Raw genomic sequence first — 18383 nt, 5'->3', positions numbered from 1 at the left:
ACTACAGAGTGAACTCAATACCCCACTGTCACAAAAGAATTAAAAATTCACATATATAATGTATAAAATATATATAATATATTATACATTATGTGTAATATATATAATATAAATTAAATATAATATAATACAATATTATAATATAAATATAAAAAATATATATTCCAAGGAATAGATAAGGTCCTAGAAACACACTACCTAACAAGACTGAATCCAGATGAAATAAAATACTTAACCAATAATTTATAAGAAGATTGAGTCAATAGTCAAAAACCTCATAAGAATGAAATATCCAAGACCAGAGGTGAGAATATGGGCAACGGTAACATTTACATATTTTGTCTATATCCATACTCACTATTTTCTTTCCTTAAACCAATAAGAAAGAAGTTTTTCCAGGTACTAGGGATCAAACTCAGGACTTTGTATTGCCAAGCATGTGTGGTGCCACTGAGCTACATCCCTGGCCCAAGAAAGGATTTTACTGAGAGTTTTGTATATTTCCCAGACTGGATTTTTCCCTGTTTGTGATGTGACCTCAAGTTTTTCAATTATGATAATTTCCGCCAGAGGGCCTGTCTGTGGACATCATGTTCTAGATCATTTTTATTCTTCTGACCTCTCAGTGCATTGCCTACCCTCAGAATCCTGCTTAAGGTCTCATTGGGTTAATTAAGGAAACATCTCCCATTGAGATAGAGCAATTGAATGATTCAATCATATGCAATGTGTTTGAAATACAGATAAAATGTCCAAAGTCTTGGTCCTTACCTTGGGGAATGTTCATCTATACTAGTAGTCATGTAACTCTTTTCTTAGCAATAAACATGATATACTCAGGGCATGATAGAATAGGGATTCAATTTTTCTTCATTCTTTAGTTGGTTCTACATTCAACCATGGTATATGAAGTCAGGCCAATGTACCTGACTGGAAATCCAAATATTCTGAACGCAAGATCATTGTTTTACTTTTTATAAATTCCAAATATATGTCTCAGCTATTCATGATTCCTTTTCAACAAAACTTTTTTAACTTCAAAATGTTTATTTAATATTTGTTTGTTTAAGGACCAACTTTGCCAAAAATAAAGATCTGGGTCTCTGTATAAGAGATTCTGATTTCTTGAGGTTACAGGACATTGTTGATATTAGTAATCTTTTAAAAATGCCCAACGAATTAACCTTCCTGATAGCATGGAAAGAATTGGTCACTGGAAATATTCCAAGGTACAGCTATGGTACCTGCATTATGTTGCTTTCTGTATAAGGAGAGATTGCATTGGTGCATGAAACTGTTATTGGTTAGGACCAAGGAGAAGCAGCAGAACACAGAACTGGGAACAAATGACTCTGTCCTTGTGCAGGTAACTCAGGATAGTCATGTACTTGTATGAGTCTAGGAAGGCTTTTCACTATGTACACTGATGACATATGTACTCATAGTCTTTAAAAAGTTTTATATGATTCTGGTAGTAAAGTGGTGGGGTCCTTTGTTATTGCTAAGATGTGTGTATATTGATTCCATTATTGAGCATGCCACTTGCATATTTCAAAAGTATAAAAATGTAGAATAAATTTTCGTTCTCTAACGATCAGTGTTCTTACAAACTAGTTGCCTGTGTAACCGTTTGGGAGTTCTTTGGTGAGCAGGCATTTGTCGATTTCTTGATAGGGTCAATGGAGCTGTCTTCTGAACATTGTTTGAAATGTTAAAAAGTAAAGTATTATATGGCATCTGTTGAAGTTAAAGACTGACTTTAGAGAATGTAATGTGATATTACTTGAGTCAGCCAGCTCCTTGGTTAATTCAAAAGAATGTTGTGACAAGTAAGAGCAGAGCTCAAACTGACTTTGGGCTTAAGAGATGGGGTTTGTATACCATAGAAGAGAATTGCATTTGATGCTTGCTTGAAAGAGACGTGAGGTGAAAGGATAGAATTTTAAAACATAAACACATACTGTGTGAATATGCTGAGAGAAGGCTGCCATATAGGAGAGAGAAGGATGTAGGAAATAGAAGGGAAGACTGGAAGAGCAGTGTTAGGAGTAATAAAGACAATGAAATCAACTGCATGAGCACAGACACAGGCCATAGTGAAAAACAAAGGTCTTCCATGTCTATGAAGAGAGAGCAGGGCAGAATTTATGAATCTGATGAAGTAAATGTCGGTAGAGATTTAGAGAGCAACAGCCATCACGAGGATTATTTTAAAGAGAAGATTGTGCTAGTGAAGGTGATTCCACTTAGGGTTTGTATTTTGTGTGTTCAGTCTTCCTGTCTCTGTCTTTTGTCATCTCTGTCACTGTCCTGCTCACCTCCCTTTCCCTCCTCTCCTCTCCTCATTTGTTTTCCTCTCTTCTCCTCTTCTGCTCCATAAACTGCTTTTGTGTATTCATTTATTGAACCCTTTGGTACATTCTTAAAAAATTTAAAAATAGTCCATGTGTCAACCTGAGATTTCTATTGGCTGAGAACTTTCTTCTATGCCAAGAATGTAGAAAATCACATTTATTTTGTAAATGAGAAGGTAAAACATAAAAACGTCTTGCTGTTGTGTTACATTAAATATTTAATCCATCTTTGTTTTTTCTTTATGGTGTTAGCACTGTGTGCACTTCCATTAGCTTCCAGACACAAGCTAGATGTGGGAGACTCATTTTTCTTTCACAGACTGTTCTTTTTGAACAGGTGTCTGGTTTTTTATATCCGTCATGATTATTCTATAAGATTTCTAAAGTTAGGCTCTATGCTTCATGATATTTGAATCCTTATGGAAAGGACAGTTCAGGAACAGAATATTTATAATGCCTATTTAAGGAGTGAATAAGCATCCTAAAATTTCTTAAACTTATTAGTAATAATTTGTTTCACAGAAAATTTTGTTCTGAGAAGTGATAAGAGGACACACAGAAGGACGTATGGACCAAGGGAACAACGTGACTGAGTTTCTGCTCTTGGGACTCACTTAGAGCCTCCAGGGTCAGAAAATATTATTTGCTGTGTTCTTGCTGATCTACGTGGTGACAATGGCAGGCAACCTACTCATTATGGTGACTGTCATGCTCAGCCCAGCCTTGGATTCTCCAATGTGCTTCTTTCTTGGCTACTTATCATTTATGGATGTTGCTTATTCTAACACAGCTACCCCGAATTTGCTAATAGACCTACTCCATGTCAAGAAAACCATTTCCTTCCAAGCATGTATGGCACAGCTTTTCTCAACATTTTTTTGGCGGTGCTGAAGTCATACTCCTGGGGGTCATGGCTTACGACCGGTATGTGGCCATCTGCAAACCCCTGCATTATACAACCTTCATGAACCGAAGGGTGTGTGTTCAATTTTTGTGTTGTCCTGGGTTGTGGGTTTTGTGCACGCTATACTGCACATTCTGTTTGTTTATAATCTTCCCTTTTGTGGCCCCAATGTCATCGACCACTTCATCTGTGACATGTACCCCTTATTAAAACTTGTATGTGCTGACACCTACATTACTGGCCTCACAGTGCTGGTCAGTGATGGGGCGATCTATACAGTCATCTTTGCTCTCTTATTAATCTCCTATGGGATCATTGTGCACTCACTGAAGAACCTGAGTCAGGAAGGCAGGCTCAAGGTCTTATCCACCTGTGGCTCCCACATCACAGTGGTGGTTCTCTTCTTTGTTCCTTGCATTGTTCTCTTTGTGAGATCTCCATTTACCTTGCCCACTGATAAGTACTTAGCTATATTTTACACTGTAATCACTCCGATGCTGAACCCCCTCATTTATACTTTGAGAAATGCAGAGATGAAAACTGCCATGAAGAAGATCTGGACTACAAAATAAACATGAAGTGACAGGGAATGGTATCATTTGTGTTCCATAAATAGAATTGTGAGAAAGCAATGGAACGGTTTTGTTGTTGTTTTATTTTGTTTTTAGAGGCAATCTCACTATGTAGTCCAGGCTGACCTTGAACACACTATGTAGTTCATCCTGGCCTCAGACTTGCAGTGATCCTCCTGCTTCAGCCTCCAGAGTTTGGGATTACAGGTGTGCAGCATATGCCCGACTGAGCAATGGAACTGTTATGCACTGCTGGTTGCAGCACAACTTATAACACAGCATGAGGGAAAATCTGTAAAAGTTAATGTATAAAAATCTTGCTTAACACCAAGTAATTTCTCTCCTGATGTGTGTGTGAAGACTATTTGAAATGTAAAAACAGGAAACAACCCCGTTGATCATGGATTGAATGGATGCATCATATGTGATATATTCACTCAGGAAATGAGGTTCAGCAGGGGAATGGTTAGGTCTAAAATGATATGCAACAATGTGACCAGATCTTAGAAAATGAACATTGTGGATGCAAAATTCAGAAGATGTTGTCTTCCATAATATAATTTTAATGAAGGCAACTAATAAGGAAATGTATATGAAATAATTTAAGAAAATATCCATTTGTATTTAAACTATTTTGAGTTGTTAGTCACAAGAAGCTTAGGATTGCGATGACTGGACTGGAATCAGGAAGGTCCACACAGACATTTTCAGTGCTACTCAAAGAATATTTTAGCCAAGAGAAAACAAAATTTATAAATAATTTGTACATACTATTGCATATGAATGAAAACTACATTTTAAATTAACAAAAGAGCTAAAATATATATTTAGTTAGAAAAGTAAATGCATTGGCACTAGATTTCTAGTCTTCACCCACTCCTGTATCTACTTCTTTGTATCGCCTTAATGTGCATTAGGACTGGAAATGAAACTGCACTGCACTGGGGACTTACGCTAGAGGAGTGGATCTTACTGGCTCTTCCAGCAGAAGCAAGGAGTTTGGGTAACTACTGAGGTGTTGGATATGTCAATTCGATTGACTCCTGAAACATTTTTATTACCTGTATGTATCCACACTATCAGATTGTATATATTGAATATGCAAAAATAACTTTTAAAAAGACAGTTCTTACAAATCATCAGGGATGTTTCCATATAGCAATGAAAGTCATTCTATCCTCTTCCTGATTTGTGTTGCTCCAAGAGGGTGGCAGACCCCAAAAATCTGTTTTTTTCTTTATTATGTAAAGTTAAAAGGCAAAATTCTTCATCAACAAAATAACCTTTCAAGTCTATGAATAAATTGTTGAAATTGTTTACAGCCTTTTGGGACAAAGCTGCATGGAGAACATATTTCTTTACCAATTTCTTCATCTTCATGAAGGCAAAATAAGAAATACCTGTTCGTTGAACTGTCATAAAATTGCACAAGTTAACTAGGAAGGAGCACCATAAAAACAGGTTTCCAACTGGACTTATCTAGTTTTTCTGAAACAGTGTATCTATTCTGTAGTTAAGAACTGTGATTTGGTTTCCTCATGGACCCCATCCCATCTAGCATAACCTCACTGATAGTGTCTTCAGCTAAACACAATATTACTTTCTCTCTAAAAACCTGAACTGAATGTATAACATTAAGCTGAGGAATGGAAATCATCCTAAATCAATGTGCATAATGCAGATACATAAATCTGTTCTGGTGATTAATAATGAACGATACCATTAAAAAACTTCTGTTTTAGGTATACAATATAATGACATTCATCATTGGAAATTTGCACCTTTACATAGTCTCTCTTGGTTCTTATTTTTCACCCTTGCCCAGCCCTCCCTTCAACCCCTCCAGTCCTCCCTATTTACAAAGATTTTGTTCCTATTTTTCCGTTTTCTCATATTAATCCCATTCCCTTCTGTCCTTTCCCCTAGCCCTCCCACTTCCTTCCCCTTTGCCCCTTTTTTCCTATTTCACATGACCTATTATACATTTAGTCCTTATTTACACTTTCAGTTTCTCACACCAGAGAAACTATTCAGTATTTACACATGTGTGTCCTATTTATTTCACTTAAGAGTATATACCTAAAATGTACCAATGATTAGAATGAATAATCGATAATGCAAAATAGGAAGAAAAGGTCCAAAGGGGTAGGGGTAGTGGGCGGGGCAGGGGAAAGGAAAGAAGGGAAAGGAAAAATGCTGAGAGAAATGGAAAAAATGGAAATAAGGTCTTTGTAAATAGGGAAGGGTGGAGGGCGTGAAGGGAGGGTTAGGAATGGGGAAAAAATAAGAACCAAGATGCATCATGTAAAGGTACAATTCCCAATGAGAAATGTAATTGTGTTGTGTACCTATAATGTACCAATAAAAGAATTTAATACATTTAAAAAAAACTTCTGTTTTAGTCCCAAAATTTGTCTATAGATTAGTTATATTCCTTTCTTATGAAGGTACCTAATAGTAAATTTTGAAAACTAGATTGTTTTTCATCATTAAAAAGAATGTTAGTATTTTTAAAGAAGGCCTATTATCAATCTAAACTGAGAAAAATAAACTTATAACTGATCTTAGATTTATCTTTACTTGTAATATGACAAAAACCTGTGCTTTTTATGTACCTTTGAGAAATTGCTTATTAGATAGATACAAATCTCAAAGAATTTCTTTTCTGCTTTCTCCATGATTTTGTAAAAATAAAGTGAAGTGTATTTAGAAATTCCATTCAATTGGCTACTTCATCCTTGTTTGGAATTCACTACCTCTTGTTTTTTCAGGGTTGGTAACACATTGAACATAGAGACTTACTTATTGTGTCTGTAGTTCAATTCCTACACCAGAGTTTTTCCATAGAATTTTGTATCTCTGAATTTCTCAAAGTGTATATTAAAGGATTTAACATAGGAGTAACCAGGGTATAAAAAATGGCTATGAATTTATCAAAGGGAAAGTTGGAGACAGGTCTAACATACATGACAATACAGGGAATGAAAAAGAGGACAACCACAGTGATGTGGGAGCTGCAGGTAGAAAGGGCCTTGCGCCTCCCTGCCTGACTGTGAGTTTTAAGGGCATTTAGGATGATTCCATAGGAGATGAGCAGGAGGATAAAAGTTACAGTACAGATGGCTCCACCATTGGCAGCCACAGTGAGGCCAATGAGATAGGTGTCAGTGCATGCAAGCTCCAGTAATGGGTACATGTCACACATGAAATGATCCATGACATTGGGGCCACAGAAGGGGAGATTATGCACGAACACAAGTTGAATCAGAGAGTGTGCAAAACCTCCAGCCCAGGACATTACCAAAAACCGGATGCAAACCTGTCGGTTCATGATGGCCAAATAGTGCAGAGGCTTACAGATGGCCACATAGCGGTCATAGGCCATCGCAACCAGAAGGAAGATCTCAGTACCAGCAAATAAGTGCTCTATAAACAGCTGGCCCATGCAGGCTGGGAAGGAAATAGTCTTCCTATCACTGATTAGGCCTATCAGCAACTTGGGTGAGATGGCAGTGGAATAAACAGCATCCATGAGTGACAGATAGGCAAGGAAGAAGTACATTGGGGAGCCCAAGGAGGGGCTGGCAAGGACAGTCACCATGATGAGCAGGTTTCCCAGCATTGTTGCAATGTAGATAAGTAAAAACATGACAAATAATGCTTTTTGTGCACTGGGATCCTGAGTGAGGCCCAGGAGGACAAATTCTGTGACATTGTTACTGTGCTCCATTCAGTCTTCTAGAAGGCTGCTTCAGAGATATCAGCTCAGGAGAACAGGACCTGCCAGGAAATTGGGAACAAGACAATGACACAATGTGGATGATTGCATTTTTATCACCATATCTTCCACAGTGATAAACACACACTAACATTTTACTAAGACTCTATTGAGTTCATTGTCCAAATGGCACAGTGGATGCTGTTTTACTGATGCTGTTTTCCCTAGAGTGATTTCGTTTGGCCTACATGTAAGCATTTTTATCTCATAGCCTCAGCGCACCTCTGAAGAGTAGTGTGAAGCCATCACAATCATTCAAGCATTTACCACTTTTTAAAATAACGTTATTTCTTGGCACTAAATTTAACAAGGACAAACAAAGAAGTGGCTATTACTTTCTAGCTACCTACTCTTCTATCCATGGAAAGAAGCCTTAACTCTATAAGGTAGCAGAACAAGCCTCCAAATTGGTAGTACTCATGGGGAGCAATTTTACCATAAGATGTGTTCAGTTCCAGAACTAACACCTGTCCTGGAGCATCCAGCTAGGCACTGTGCTCTTGTCATGCTCTACAGCTCCCTTGCACATCTCAAAGGACTTTCAGTCTGCTTATAGCTCTCACTGAATTATACAAGACTGGTGCTTGAATTTATCAGATAACTACAAAATTATTTAGCACATTACTGCCTGTAGTAATTGCTTTATCTGATTGTAGGTATCAGCCTATTAGGAGCTACCTGTCCATTTCATCCTTGCCTATAGTAATTCCTTATATTTTTATATACACTATCTGGATTTTTAAGAAATTGTTCCTAGTAAAATTAAACAAGCCCTTAAGTGTCACCAACTAGTGTTATCAGTTAGTATATATTTTATCCAGAACTCTTGGTATGAGCTAGGTAGTGAAAGAGGATGGAAACAGAAACTGAGCAATAGAGAACATCTATCAGGGTTCATGCAGAATGTTTCTTAGAACCCAGAGTCCTCAGGAAGAGGAGTTCTCTGTGCAGACTTCGGAAACAGCATTCTCAAGGGAAAAGTGCACACCGTGAGTGAGAAGGAAGAGTGGCTGTCACTTTACCAAATATGATTACTGGTGAGCCTCATTTTACACATTAAAGAATGAATTTAGATGATCTTGGAATCCATTCCAGTCCAAATGTATACAGAAACATTAGTTCAAGTGTACTTCTTTCCGTGCTGTTAGCATTTTACTCTTTTCTTATATGTATATAACACAATGTGGGTTTATAGCCTCATCACTGCATTTTAAGAACTCTATCCAGTAGTAAACAGGATTAGACAACTGCAGCGACCAGACAGTGACTCTCAGTGGCTCACTGAGTGTGTGCCTTGCAGGACCCATGACATCCTTGCAGAGAGAGCATAGCACAGCCATGGACAGGGTCGACAGTAAGCTACAATGCTTGTGTTGCAATCCTGGTTCATTCCCTTTCTATCTAGGTGATGTTGGACAGTTTAGTAAATCTTGCTCTGCTTCCATTTCATCATTTAACCACACAGACACGCAGGTCATCTTCTGTTTTTAAAAGTTATTACTGCATGTAAAGGGTTTAGACAACAACTAAAATCTAAATAAATGATACTTATTATTGGCAATCAGTGCTTCTTTGTGAGCATTCAATCAAAATAAAAAATCAGGATCTCTATTGACCTAATAAGAATTATTGACATTCCACGATTTAAAGAAGAGTATAACTGTACCACATAAATTATTTAGGGAATAAAAGTCAATGTCTTAGGAAATATCTCTTTCAATATATGGAAGTACAAGCAATGATTACCTGTGAACAAATGCATTTTGACTTCAGGGAAGCAACAGGAGATAAAGACATCATGCTGCATTTAGTATTTTTTTCTTTTAAAGGTGTTTTAAAAATGGATTTGATAGTGGAGGAAAATGTGCAGAATCTGAGTCCTCTTAGGAATCCAGCTGTGGGTGAACTTTAATGTGTCCATTTCACATTTCTCTTTCAGTCCGATTTAGAGGATCTATAAGTGTTGCAGGTATAGACAAAAAGGGCACACCTGCTGAAAATGTAAGGGAATAAATAATCAAAATCCAGTTCTCTTGTTTTACATCTTGCTTTCTGCAATATTAGGTGACCTCACTCTCATTAATGATCCATGCTAGATTTCACAAGGTCAAGTCTATTGGCAAGTTTAATTATTTGCATAATATGGTAAGAGAGTTCTTAAAGTATACTGTATATCAGAGTTTAACATATCAAATATTTAATATCATGAAGGGCAGTACAATAGTGTCTTCAACTTAAGCCATTCAGCTAACACTTTCTAGAAAAAATTAATACAGCTTTTAAGAGCATGTTTTTAAAAAGATAATACCAATTTTATAAATTTCAGTCACAGATTCTTCTTTGTTAATGGGTTTCTCTGTGTGTACATATTATCATGTCTGCTGGGATATTAGATTCACATATAAAATTCCCTCTCAAACTTCCAGTACTTTTTCCATTTGTTCACTTACAGTATTCATACTCCTAGTATGATATGCAAGCTTAAACTTTCTAATGCAAATGTATAGAGAATTAATTGTGTTCTGGGCCAGGGATTTAGCTCAGTGGTGCCACTGCCTGCCTTGCAAGTGCCAGGTCCTGAGTTCAATCCCCGGTACCAAAAATAAAAATAAAAAAGAATTAATCATGTTCTGTGTTATCTTATCATGGACAATATCATGTCAAGAACTAAAACAATACATCCTTTGGTTTGTTATATTTCTAACATATTCAACTTGTTATTTGGCAAAAATGCAAGATGAACATCCATCAGGCTTCAACATGAAAACCAAATATACTTTGTATATTCTTATTAATTTTCTGTGCCTTTAAGGCTTAATTTTCCTAAGCAGGGACCTCCAATGAGAATATAAGACCTTGAAAACATTGGTTGGATTTCTGTGAATCACAGGAATATTCAACTAGCTTCCTTTCTCTGGAAAAAATTTGAATCTTGCCCCTGGCCCAGAAAATCAATGCCTGTTTTATGGAAGGTGACTACAGGTACCACATATCCCTGTTTGTCCTTCTACATCATGGTAGCACATGGGTGACCAGGGGATTCAGAAATAGTACCAAGTGGCCTCAGGAAACACTCTGCAACAGGCTTCCTGTTATCTCAGCCTTTCAGAAGTGTAAAAGTGTTCAAATTAATGTCAATATGTTGTGCAAATGTAATTGAATATTCTCAGCTGCTCAGAAAACATCTTCATGAAAATGCTAACTTGATGCAATAATGTAAATAATTGACCTTGTTAGTGTAAATTAATTGATCCAAATCCATTATTTAGAGGCACAAATACACAAAAGTTTAACAACACAAAATTTGTTCCATGAAATTTTCTATTTTTACTCAGTTGTGGTCAAACAACTGAAAAGGTCTTAAAACTTTAACAACACAAAAGTTTGTTCAGTGAAATTTTCTCTTTGTACTCAATTATGGTCAAACAACTGAAAAGGACTTTGCTTTCATGGTTTACGATAACACTGTTATACCTTGTAAATAAGCCATGTACCTAACAAGGCAAAGGCTGAAATTTAGTTTCTTGAAAATGTTGATGGTAAAGGTTTCTCACAAGTAGAAGCAGTGCTCTTCCATGTTGTAGCCATCCAAATGACCTTTTTCCAAGGCCTCTTTTTTGTTTTTTTTAGGAATTAAAAACATGGTCTCTGGATCTTCACAATGTCATCCCAGGAAATTGAGTACTTTCACCAATTTCTAAAAGCAATGATAATACAATAAGAAAACATGACATGTCCCGGACTAGATGCCTGCTGAACGCATATGCAAGCTTGGGCAGAGTTTGAGTTTTCAGGAACCTCTTGTGTCATTCTAACAGGAGAGTAATTCCTCCATTTATATGTGCAGATACAGCCTATGACTTTTTGCATCACCACTATTAAAATAGATTTAATAGATTTATTAGAATATTTGGAACAGATTCAAATGCAGTAATCGCCTCTGAACAGGTTTCTTCCTATGCAAAATCCCTAGAGGAAAAAGACTTGGGTTTTGCCAAGAAAGAGTAGCTGACTCTCAGTGATATGAAGACCTGTAATGTAAAAAATTTTCAGCATGATGATTTATAAACTATGAGGTGCACACTTCATGAACTATTTATGCCAGGCAAGTAAATTTAACCAGCATGAAGGGAAAGCAGCTCCAGTTCTCTCTCCTACCCCAGGCCAGCTAACAACAGCCCCACTGTAACTCTTTGAATCATTTGCTCAGGGAGCCTGAGGCTAGGAACAGGGAGCTGGGTACTGCAGAATCTGCTGTAGTTGACCGGATTCTTGCACAGAAATAGATTAGGTGATCCTTGCTCTGCGCTGTTAGTTGGAGTGGAGGCTTGAGTTCCAAGTCTGAATCTGTGTCAGCTGAAACCAGAATGATCATCACATCCGTTAATTCAAATCCTTAATTTCAATCCAATTTTAGTTGAATAACTGATTGAACTACTGATTCAGTTGAATAACTGATTCAGTATTAATTGAATAACTGATTTCACATGAGAGTTATTTTCCAAAGAGAGCAGTCCTTATTTCTTCCCTCTTACTACCTTGTCTTGGCTTCACCTGCTCTGAGCATGTTTGAATATGGTTCATTACATACTGGATCTTCTGTATTTTTTAAAATTAGTTTTATTGGTAGATTTTAGGTATACAATTCAGTTACATTCATCATTGGAAATTTGCACCTTTACGTAATGTATCTTGATTCATATTTTTCCCCACTCCCCTGCCCTCCCTTCAACTCTATCCCTTCCTATTTACAAAGATTTTGTTTCCATTTTTCATTTTCTCATATTAATTCCATTCCCTTCTTTCCTTTCCCCTACCCTTCCCACTTCCCCTCCCCTTTGCTCCTTTTCTTCCTTTTTCATATTTATTATACCTTTTAGTCCTTATTTACACTTTCATTTTCTCACTCCAGAGAAATAATTCAGTATTTTCTTTATCCAGTCTCCGGGTGATGGGCAATTGGGCTGTTTCCAAGTTTTAGCTATTACAAACTGTGCTTCTATGAATATGGGTGGGCATATTATCACTGATTTCTTTCTTTCTTTGGTGAAGATACTAAGCAGAGGAATAGCTGGGTCAAATGGGACCTCTGATCCTAGTTCTTTGAGGTATCTCCATACTGATTTCCACAGTGGTTGAACCAGTCTACACTCTTGTAGAGAAGGGTTCCTTTTGTCCCCACAGCCCCACCAGAATTTATTGGTGAATTTTTTTTTCTTTTTTGGTACTGAGGATCGAACTCGGGTCCTTGCTCTTGCACAGTAGGCAGCAAAACCACTGAGCTAAATCCCGGCCCCTCCGTTGTTGATTTCTTGATAGCAGCCATTCTTTTGGGGATGAGTTGGAATCTCAGCCTTGCTTTCATTTGCATCTCTCGAATGACCAGTGATGTTGAACATTTTTTCATATGTTTATTTGCTATTTCTACTTCTTTGTCTGAGAAATGTCTGTTCATTCCAGATGCCCATTTTTGGATTGGATCTTTAAATTTGGAAGGTCTGATTTTTAAAAAGTTCTTTATTTATTCTAGACAGTAGACCTTTATTTGAGGAAGAGCTTGTAAAATATTTTTCCCACACTGTGGTTCTCTCTTCATGCTGTTGGTGGTTTCTCTTGCTGTGCAGAAGCTTTATAATAAGAAGAGATACCACCTGTTGATTCTTTTTGCTAGATCACTTTTGCAACTGAAGTTTTGTTCATGAAATCTTTTTCCATGTCAATGTCTTCAAGAGTTCTACCTAACCTCTCTTTCAGCTGGTTTAGTGTTTCTGTTTTAATATTTAGTTCTTTAATCCATTTTGATTTTAGTTTAGTGAATGTTGAGAGATATAAATTTAGTTTTTAATCTTTGACAAGTTGTACCCCAATTTTTGGAGCACCATTTATTAAAGATGTTATCTTTCCTCCAGTGAGGGTGTTTGGCTCCTTTGTGGAAGATGAGGTGGCTGAGTGTGCCTGGAATTGTTGCTACACCTCCTAATCTGTTCCACTGATCCTCAGGTCTGTTTCATTGCCAGTACCATGCTGTTTTTATCACAGTAGCTTTGTAGTACAGTTTCAAGTATAGTATAGTAGTAGCTTCATAGTCTAGTTTTGGGGACTGTGATACCCACTAACTTGTCTTTGTTGCCTAGAATTGCTTTTCTTATTCTAGGTCTCTTCTTGTTCCAAATTAATTTTTGCATTGTTTTCCAATGTCTGTGAAATATACAGCTGTAATTTCAATTGGGATTGCATTGAATGTATATAGCAGTTTTGGAAGGATTGTCATTTTCACTATATTGGTTTTTCCTACCCAGGAGCCAGGGATGTTTTTCCATTTTCTGATCTCCTCTTTGATCTCTTTTTCCAGAGTGCCATAGTTTTCAGCGTAGAGGCCTTTGATTTCCTTTGTTAGGTTGATTCCTAGTTATTTCATTTTTTTGGATGCTATTGTGAAGGGAGTTGTTTCTCCACTTCCTCTTTCAGTGAGTCTGTCATTCGTGTAGAGGAAAGCTATTGATTTTTGTGCATTGACCTTGTATCCAGCTACTCTACTGAATATGGTTGTTAGGTCTAGAAGACTTTTGGTGGAGTTCTTAGGGTTTTCTATGTAGACTATCACATTGTCTGAAAATAATAATTTGACTTCTTTGTTTCCTGTCTTTATTCCCTTTATTTCTTTCTCTTTTCTAATAGCTGTGACTAATATTTCCAAAACTAATATTGAACAAAAATGGTGCTAGAGGACATCCTTGCCTTGTTCCTGATTTTAGCATGAAAATTTTCAGTTTTTGACCATTTAGTATGATATTGGCTGTTGGTTTTTCACAGATGGCTTTTATCAGGTAGAGATAGGGCATCTATTTCAATTTTCTGTAGGGTTTTTATCATGAATATGTGTTGGATTTTGTCGAATGCTTTTCTGCATCTAATGAAATGAGCATATGGTTTGTTTCTTTGGCTCTATTAATATAGTGTATTACATATATTGATTTGCATATGTTGAACCATCCCTGCATCCCTGGGATGAATCCCACTTGGACAGGGTGTGTGATCTTGATGATCTTCTGCCATTCTGTCTTCAAGTACCTTATTGAGGATTTTTCTATCTATGTTCATTAGTGAGATTGGCCTATCATTCTCTTTTTCAGTTGTGTCTTTCTCTGGTTTGGAGATCAAGGTGAGGCTTGGTTCCAGGAATGAATTTGGGAATATTAATTCCCTTTTAATTTCACTGAAGATTTTAAACAGTAGTGGCAATGTTTCTTCTCCAAATGTCTTGTAGAATTTAGCACTGAAGTCATCAGACCTGGGCTTTTCTTCTTTGTAAGTTTTAAATTCCATTTTCAATTTCATTGATTGATATTGGGTTGTTTAGAATTTTTAGGTCTTCTTTGTTCATCTTTGGTTATTCATATGTATCTAGGAATCTGTCCATTTCTTCTGTGTTTTCCATCTTATTGGTTTATCAGTTCTCAAAGTAGGTATTGATCCTCTGGATTTCTTCTGGGTCCATTGTAATTTCATCCTTTTCATTCCTAATTTCTTGTACTTGGGTCCTTTTCTTTCTTTTTCAGATAAGGTTGGGAAGGGTTTGTCAATTTTGCTTATTTTCTCATAGAACCAGTTCTGTGCTTAATTGATTTTTTGTATTATTTTCTTAGTCTCAATTGAAATCATTTCTGTTCTGATCTTTACAATTTCCTTCCTTGTATGAGGTTTGGGTTTGACCTGTTATTCTTTTTTTTTTTGTACCAGGGATCAAACTTTTGACCTTGCACTTGCAAGGCAGCCAGGAGCCAGAACCACTGAGCTAAATATCCTGCAATTCTTTATCTAGAAGCTTGAGGTTCAGCATCAGGTTGTTCATTTGATCTTGCTCTGTTTTCCTAATATGAGTATTCACTGCTATGAATTTGCCTCATAAGTCTGCTTTCACTGTGTGCCATAGCTTTTAATATGTAGTATTGGCATTTTCATTTAATTGTAGAAACTGTCTGATTTCTTCTTTAATTTCCTCTGTGACCCATTGGTTATTCAGAAGTGTGTTGTTCAGTTTCTCTGTGTGTATGAAATTCTTGTGGTTTCCTTTGCTATTGATCTCCAATTTCATCACACTGTGGTCTGTTAATATGCAGAGGGTCACTTTACTTCCTTTGCACTTACTCAAACATTTTCTATGAGCAAGTACATGGTATATTTTGGACAGCGACCCATGTGCAGCTGAAAAGAATGTGTATTCTGATTTTGAGGGGGTGGAACACTCTGTAAACATCTGTTAAGTTTTATGTGCAAGCATTAGATTAATTTTTAGTATTTTGTTTTTTATTTTTTGTCTCATTGATCTATCTATTTGTGATAGTAGGGTATTGAGGTTCCCCAGTCCTATTGTATTAGTGCTTATTTGATCTTTCATGTCCAGTAGAATTTCTTTTATATTGTTGGGTACAGTAGTATTTGGTGAAAGTTAGAATATTTTTTCTTTTATTGGTACATTTTAGGTATTCAATTCGTTTACATTTATCATTGGGTGTTTGTGCCTGTACATGATATATCTTGGTTCTTATTTTTTTTCCCCATTACCTGTGTGCCCTTCACCTCCTCCGCCTTTCCCTATTTACATATATTTCATTTCCATTTTTTTTTCTTTTCTCATAGTTTTTCCTTTCCCTCTTTTCCTTTCTCCTTCCCCTCCCTTCACTCCTTCATCTTTGGACCTTTTTATTTTGACTTATTTCTCAATGTATAGTTCAATATAATGCCAGTTTTTATAGCAAAAATATGGTTCCACTGAAACTCCTTTATGCTACAGTGAGCTTACTTTTTCCAGGAAGTAGGTAAACAGCTGGAAAGAGAAAGCACACTTTCTAGCAGCATGGTAACTTATAACACAGAGCTGATCTGTAACTTTGCACTAAAAATGGCAAGATCATGTATTAGCTGGTGAGAGGAGAAAAGAGGCAAAGAAGACATGAACACCAAAAGGTGCACTATATATGCTATAAAGACAGACAAACCAAATATATCTATAAGGGTTTTAAAGGATAATTATTGAAAAGGCAATCAAATATTTTACTCAAACATTTTTAGAGCCTTTCTGTAGAGATACATACACACACACACGCACACACACACACACACACACACACATATATATATTTATCCAAAAACATGGTTTATACAGATAAATGTTTCTCAATTAAAGATGGGACCAAAGCTATACTTGTGACATAAAGCAGTCTTTTGTAAGACTATCCACCTGAATTTTCAATTTCTTTAAAGTTAGTGTATTAGTTTTCCAAATATAATTACCTGAAATTATTTATAGATATAAATCAAGTAGGCATTGTCTTTTAGAAGGGTGTACAGGATATTTCTAAGATGTTGTGCATATGAAACTTATGATAAGTCCCCAATAAGAATCATTATTAATAAACATATCAAAAAGGACTATATAAGTTGGATTTTCCTTTTCACAGTAAATATTTTGATTACCAGTTGGTAAGTATTGAAAATTCACAAGAAAGATTTCACTTCACAAGTATTTTTACATTAAGATATTTTGATCCTTTATATATGGCAATAAATCTTCACATGTTGTAATCATTAGTATGCATTTTTAAAATGGGAGATTAACACTCACAATCATTATGTATAAAATAAAGGGCATGATTATTTTGGTGATTTTACAAATTCCTTTTTCCAGATGTAAAGGCTACAAATATTCATAAAATAAAGAACACTAAAAACATATTAAAGTTTGACATCTGACTTTATAGTATTACCATTTTACCCTGAAAGATGACTTAAAAAGTATGACCTTGTTGGAACAGGTCTCTTTGCTGATATAAAAAATTGGTGAGTGCAAGAAATTGTTTAACTGATATGTGGGATTTCTGCAAATAGTTTTTTTTCTCCTCTAAATCATTAGAAAAGTTTTTGAAGATTAAAAAACAAAATAAAACATGTGGTCGTCCCTAAACTGTTTTGAAGGCAGGTGGCTTAGTCTAAGCTAAAATATTTTTTCACTCATAATAATCATCCTCCCCTCAAATGCCCTTTTCTTTTTTTTTCTTTTAAATTCCTTTATTGGTACACTGTAGGTATACAACACAATTACATTTCTCATTGGGAATTGTACCTTTACATAATGCATCTTGGTTCTTATTTTTTCCCCATTCCTAGCCCTCCCTTCAAGCCCTCCACCCTTCCCTATTTACAGAGACTTTATTTTCATTTTTTCCATTTCTCATCATTTTTCCTTTCCCTTCTTTCCTTTCCCCTGCCCCTCCCACTACCCCTACCCCTTTAGACCTTTTCTTCTTATTTTGCATTATTGATTATTCATTCTAATCATTGGTACATTTTAGGTATACAATATAATGACATTCATCATTGGAAATTTGCACCTTTACATAGTCTCTCTTGGTTCTTGTTTTTCACCCTTGCCCAGCCCTCCCTTCCACCCCTCCAGTGCTCCCTATTTACAAAGATTGTGTTCCTATTTTTCCATTTTCTCATATTAATCCCATTCCCTTCTATCCTTTCCCTTAGCCCTCCCACTTCCTTCCCTTTTGCCCCTTTTCTTCCTATTTCACATGACCTATTATACATTAAGTCCTTATTTACACTTTCAGTTTCTCACACCAGAGAAACTATTCAGTATTTATACATGTGTGTCCTATTTATTTCACTTAAGAGTTTCACCTCAATGTGCATCCACTTAGCTATAAATGTCTTTAATTTCTCATTTTTTATGGCTGAGTAGTACTCCATTTTATAAAAACCCCACA

General features: G+C 36.2%; 2 protein-coding genes across 2 annotated transcripts; one reads left to right on the top strand and one right to left on the bottom strand.

Annotated features, from left to right (window-relative positions):
• The first annotated feature begins 2921 nt into the window (after positions 1 to 2921).
• Positions 2922 to 3865, top strand: LOC101710254 (olfactory receptor 4A15). The gene is given in 3 exon segments (XM_004875480.4): positions 2922 to 3220; positions 3222 to 3337; positions 3340 to 3865. Coding segments are annotated over 3 exon segments (906 nt in total). The 3' UTR covers positions 3831 to 3865.
• Positions 3866 to 6592: 2727 nt separating this feature from the next.
• Positions 6593 to 7560, bottom strand: LOC101724203 (olfactory receptor 4A5). Its single transcript, XM_004851808.4, has one exon. It carries the CDS (start codon positions 7558 to 7560, stop codon positions 6649 to 6651), a length of 912 nt encoding a protein of 303 aa, XP_004851865.2. The 3' UTR covers positions 6593 to 6648.
• Positions 7561 to 18383: the final 10823 nt, after the last annotated feature.

The sequence above is a fragment of the Heterocephalus glaber genome, unplaced genomic scaffold (assembly GCF_053883595.1).
Source record: "Heterocephalus glaber isolate CG9 unplaced genomic scaffold, H.glaber_assembly_v1.0 deba00000592, whole genome shotgun sequence".
NCBI classification, from domain to species: domain Eukaryota; kingdom Metazoa; phylum Chordata; class Mammalia; order Rodentia; family Bathyergidae; genus Heterocephalus; species Heterocephalus glaber.
The sequence above is the reverse complement of the archived record's forward strand: the minus strand, read 5'-3'. Positions and strand labels throughout refer to the sequence as shown.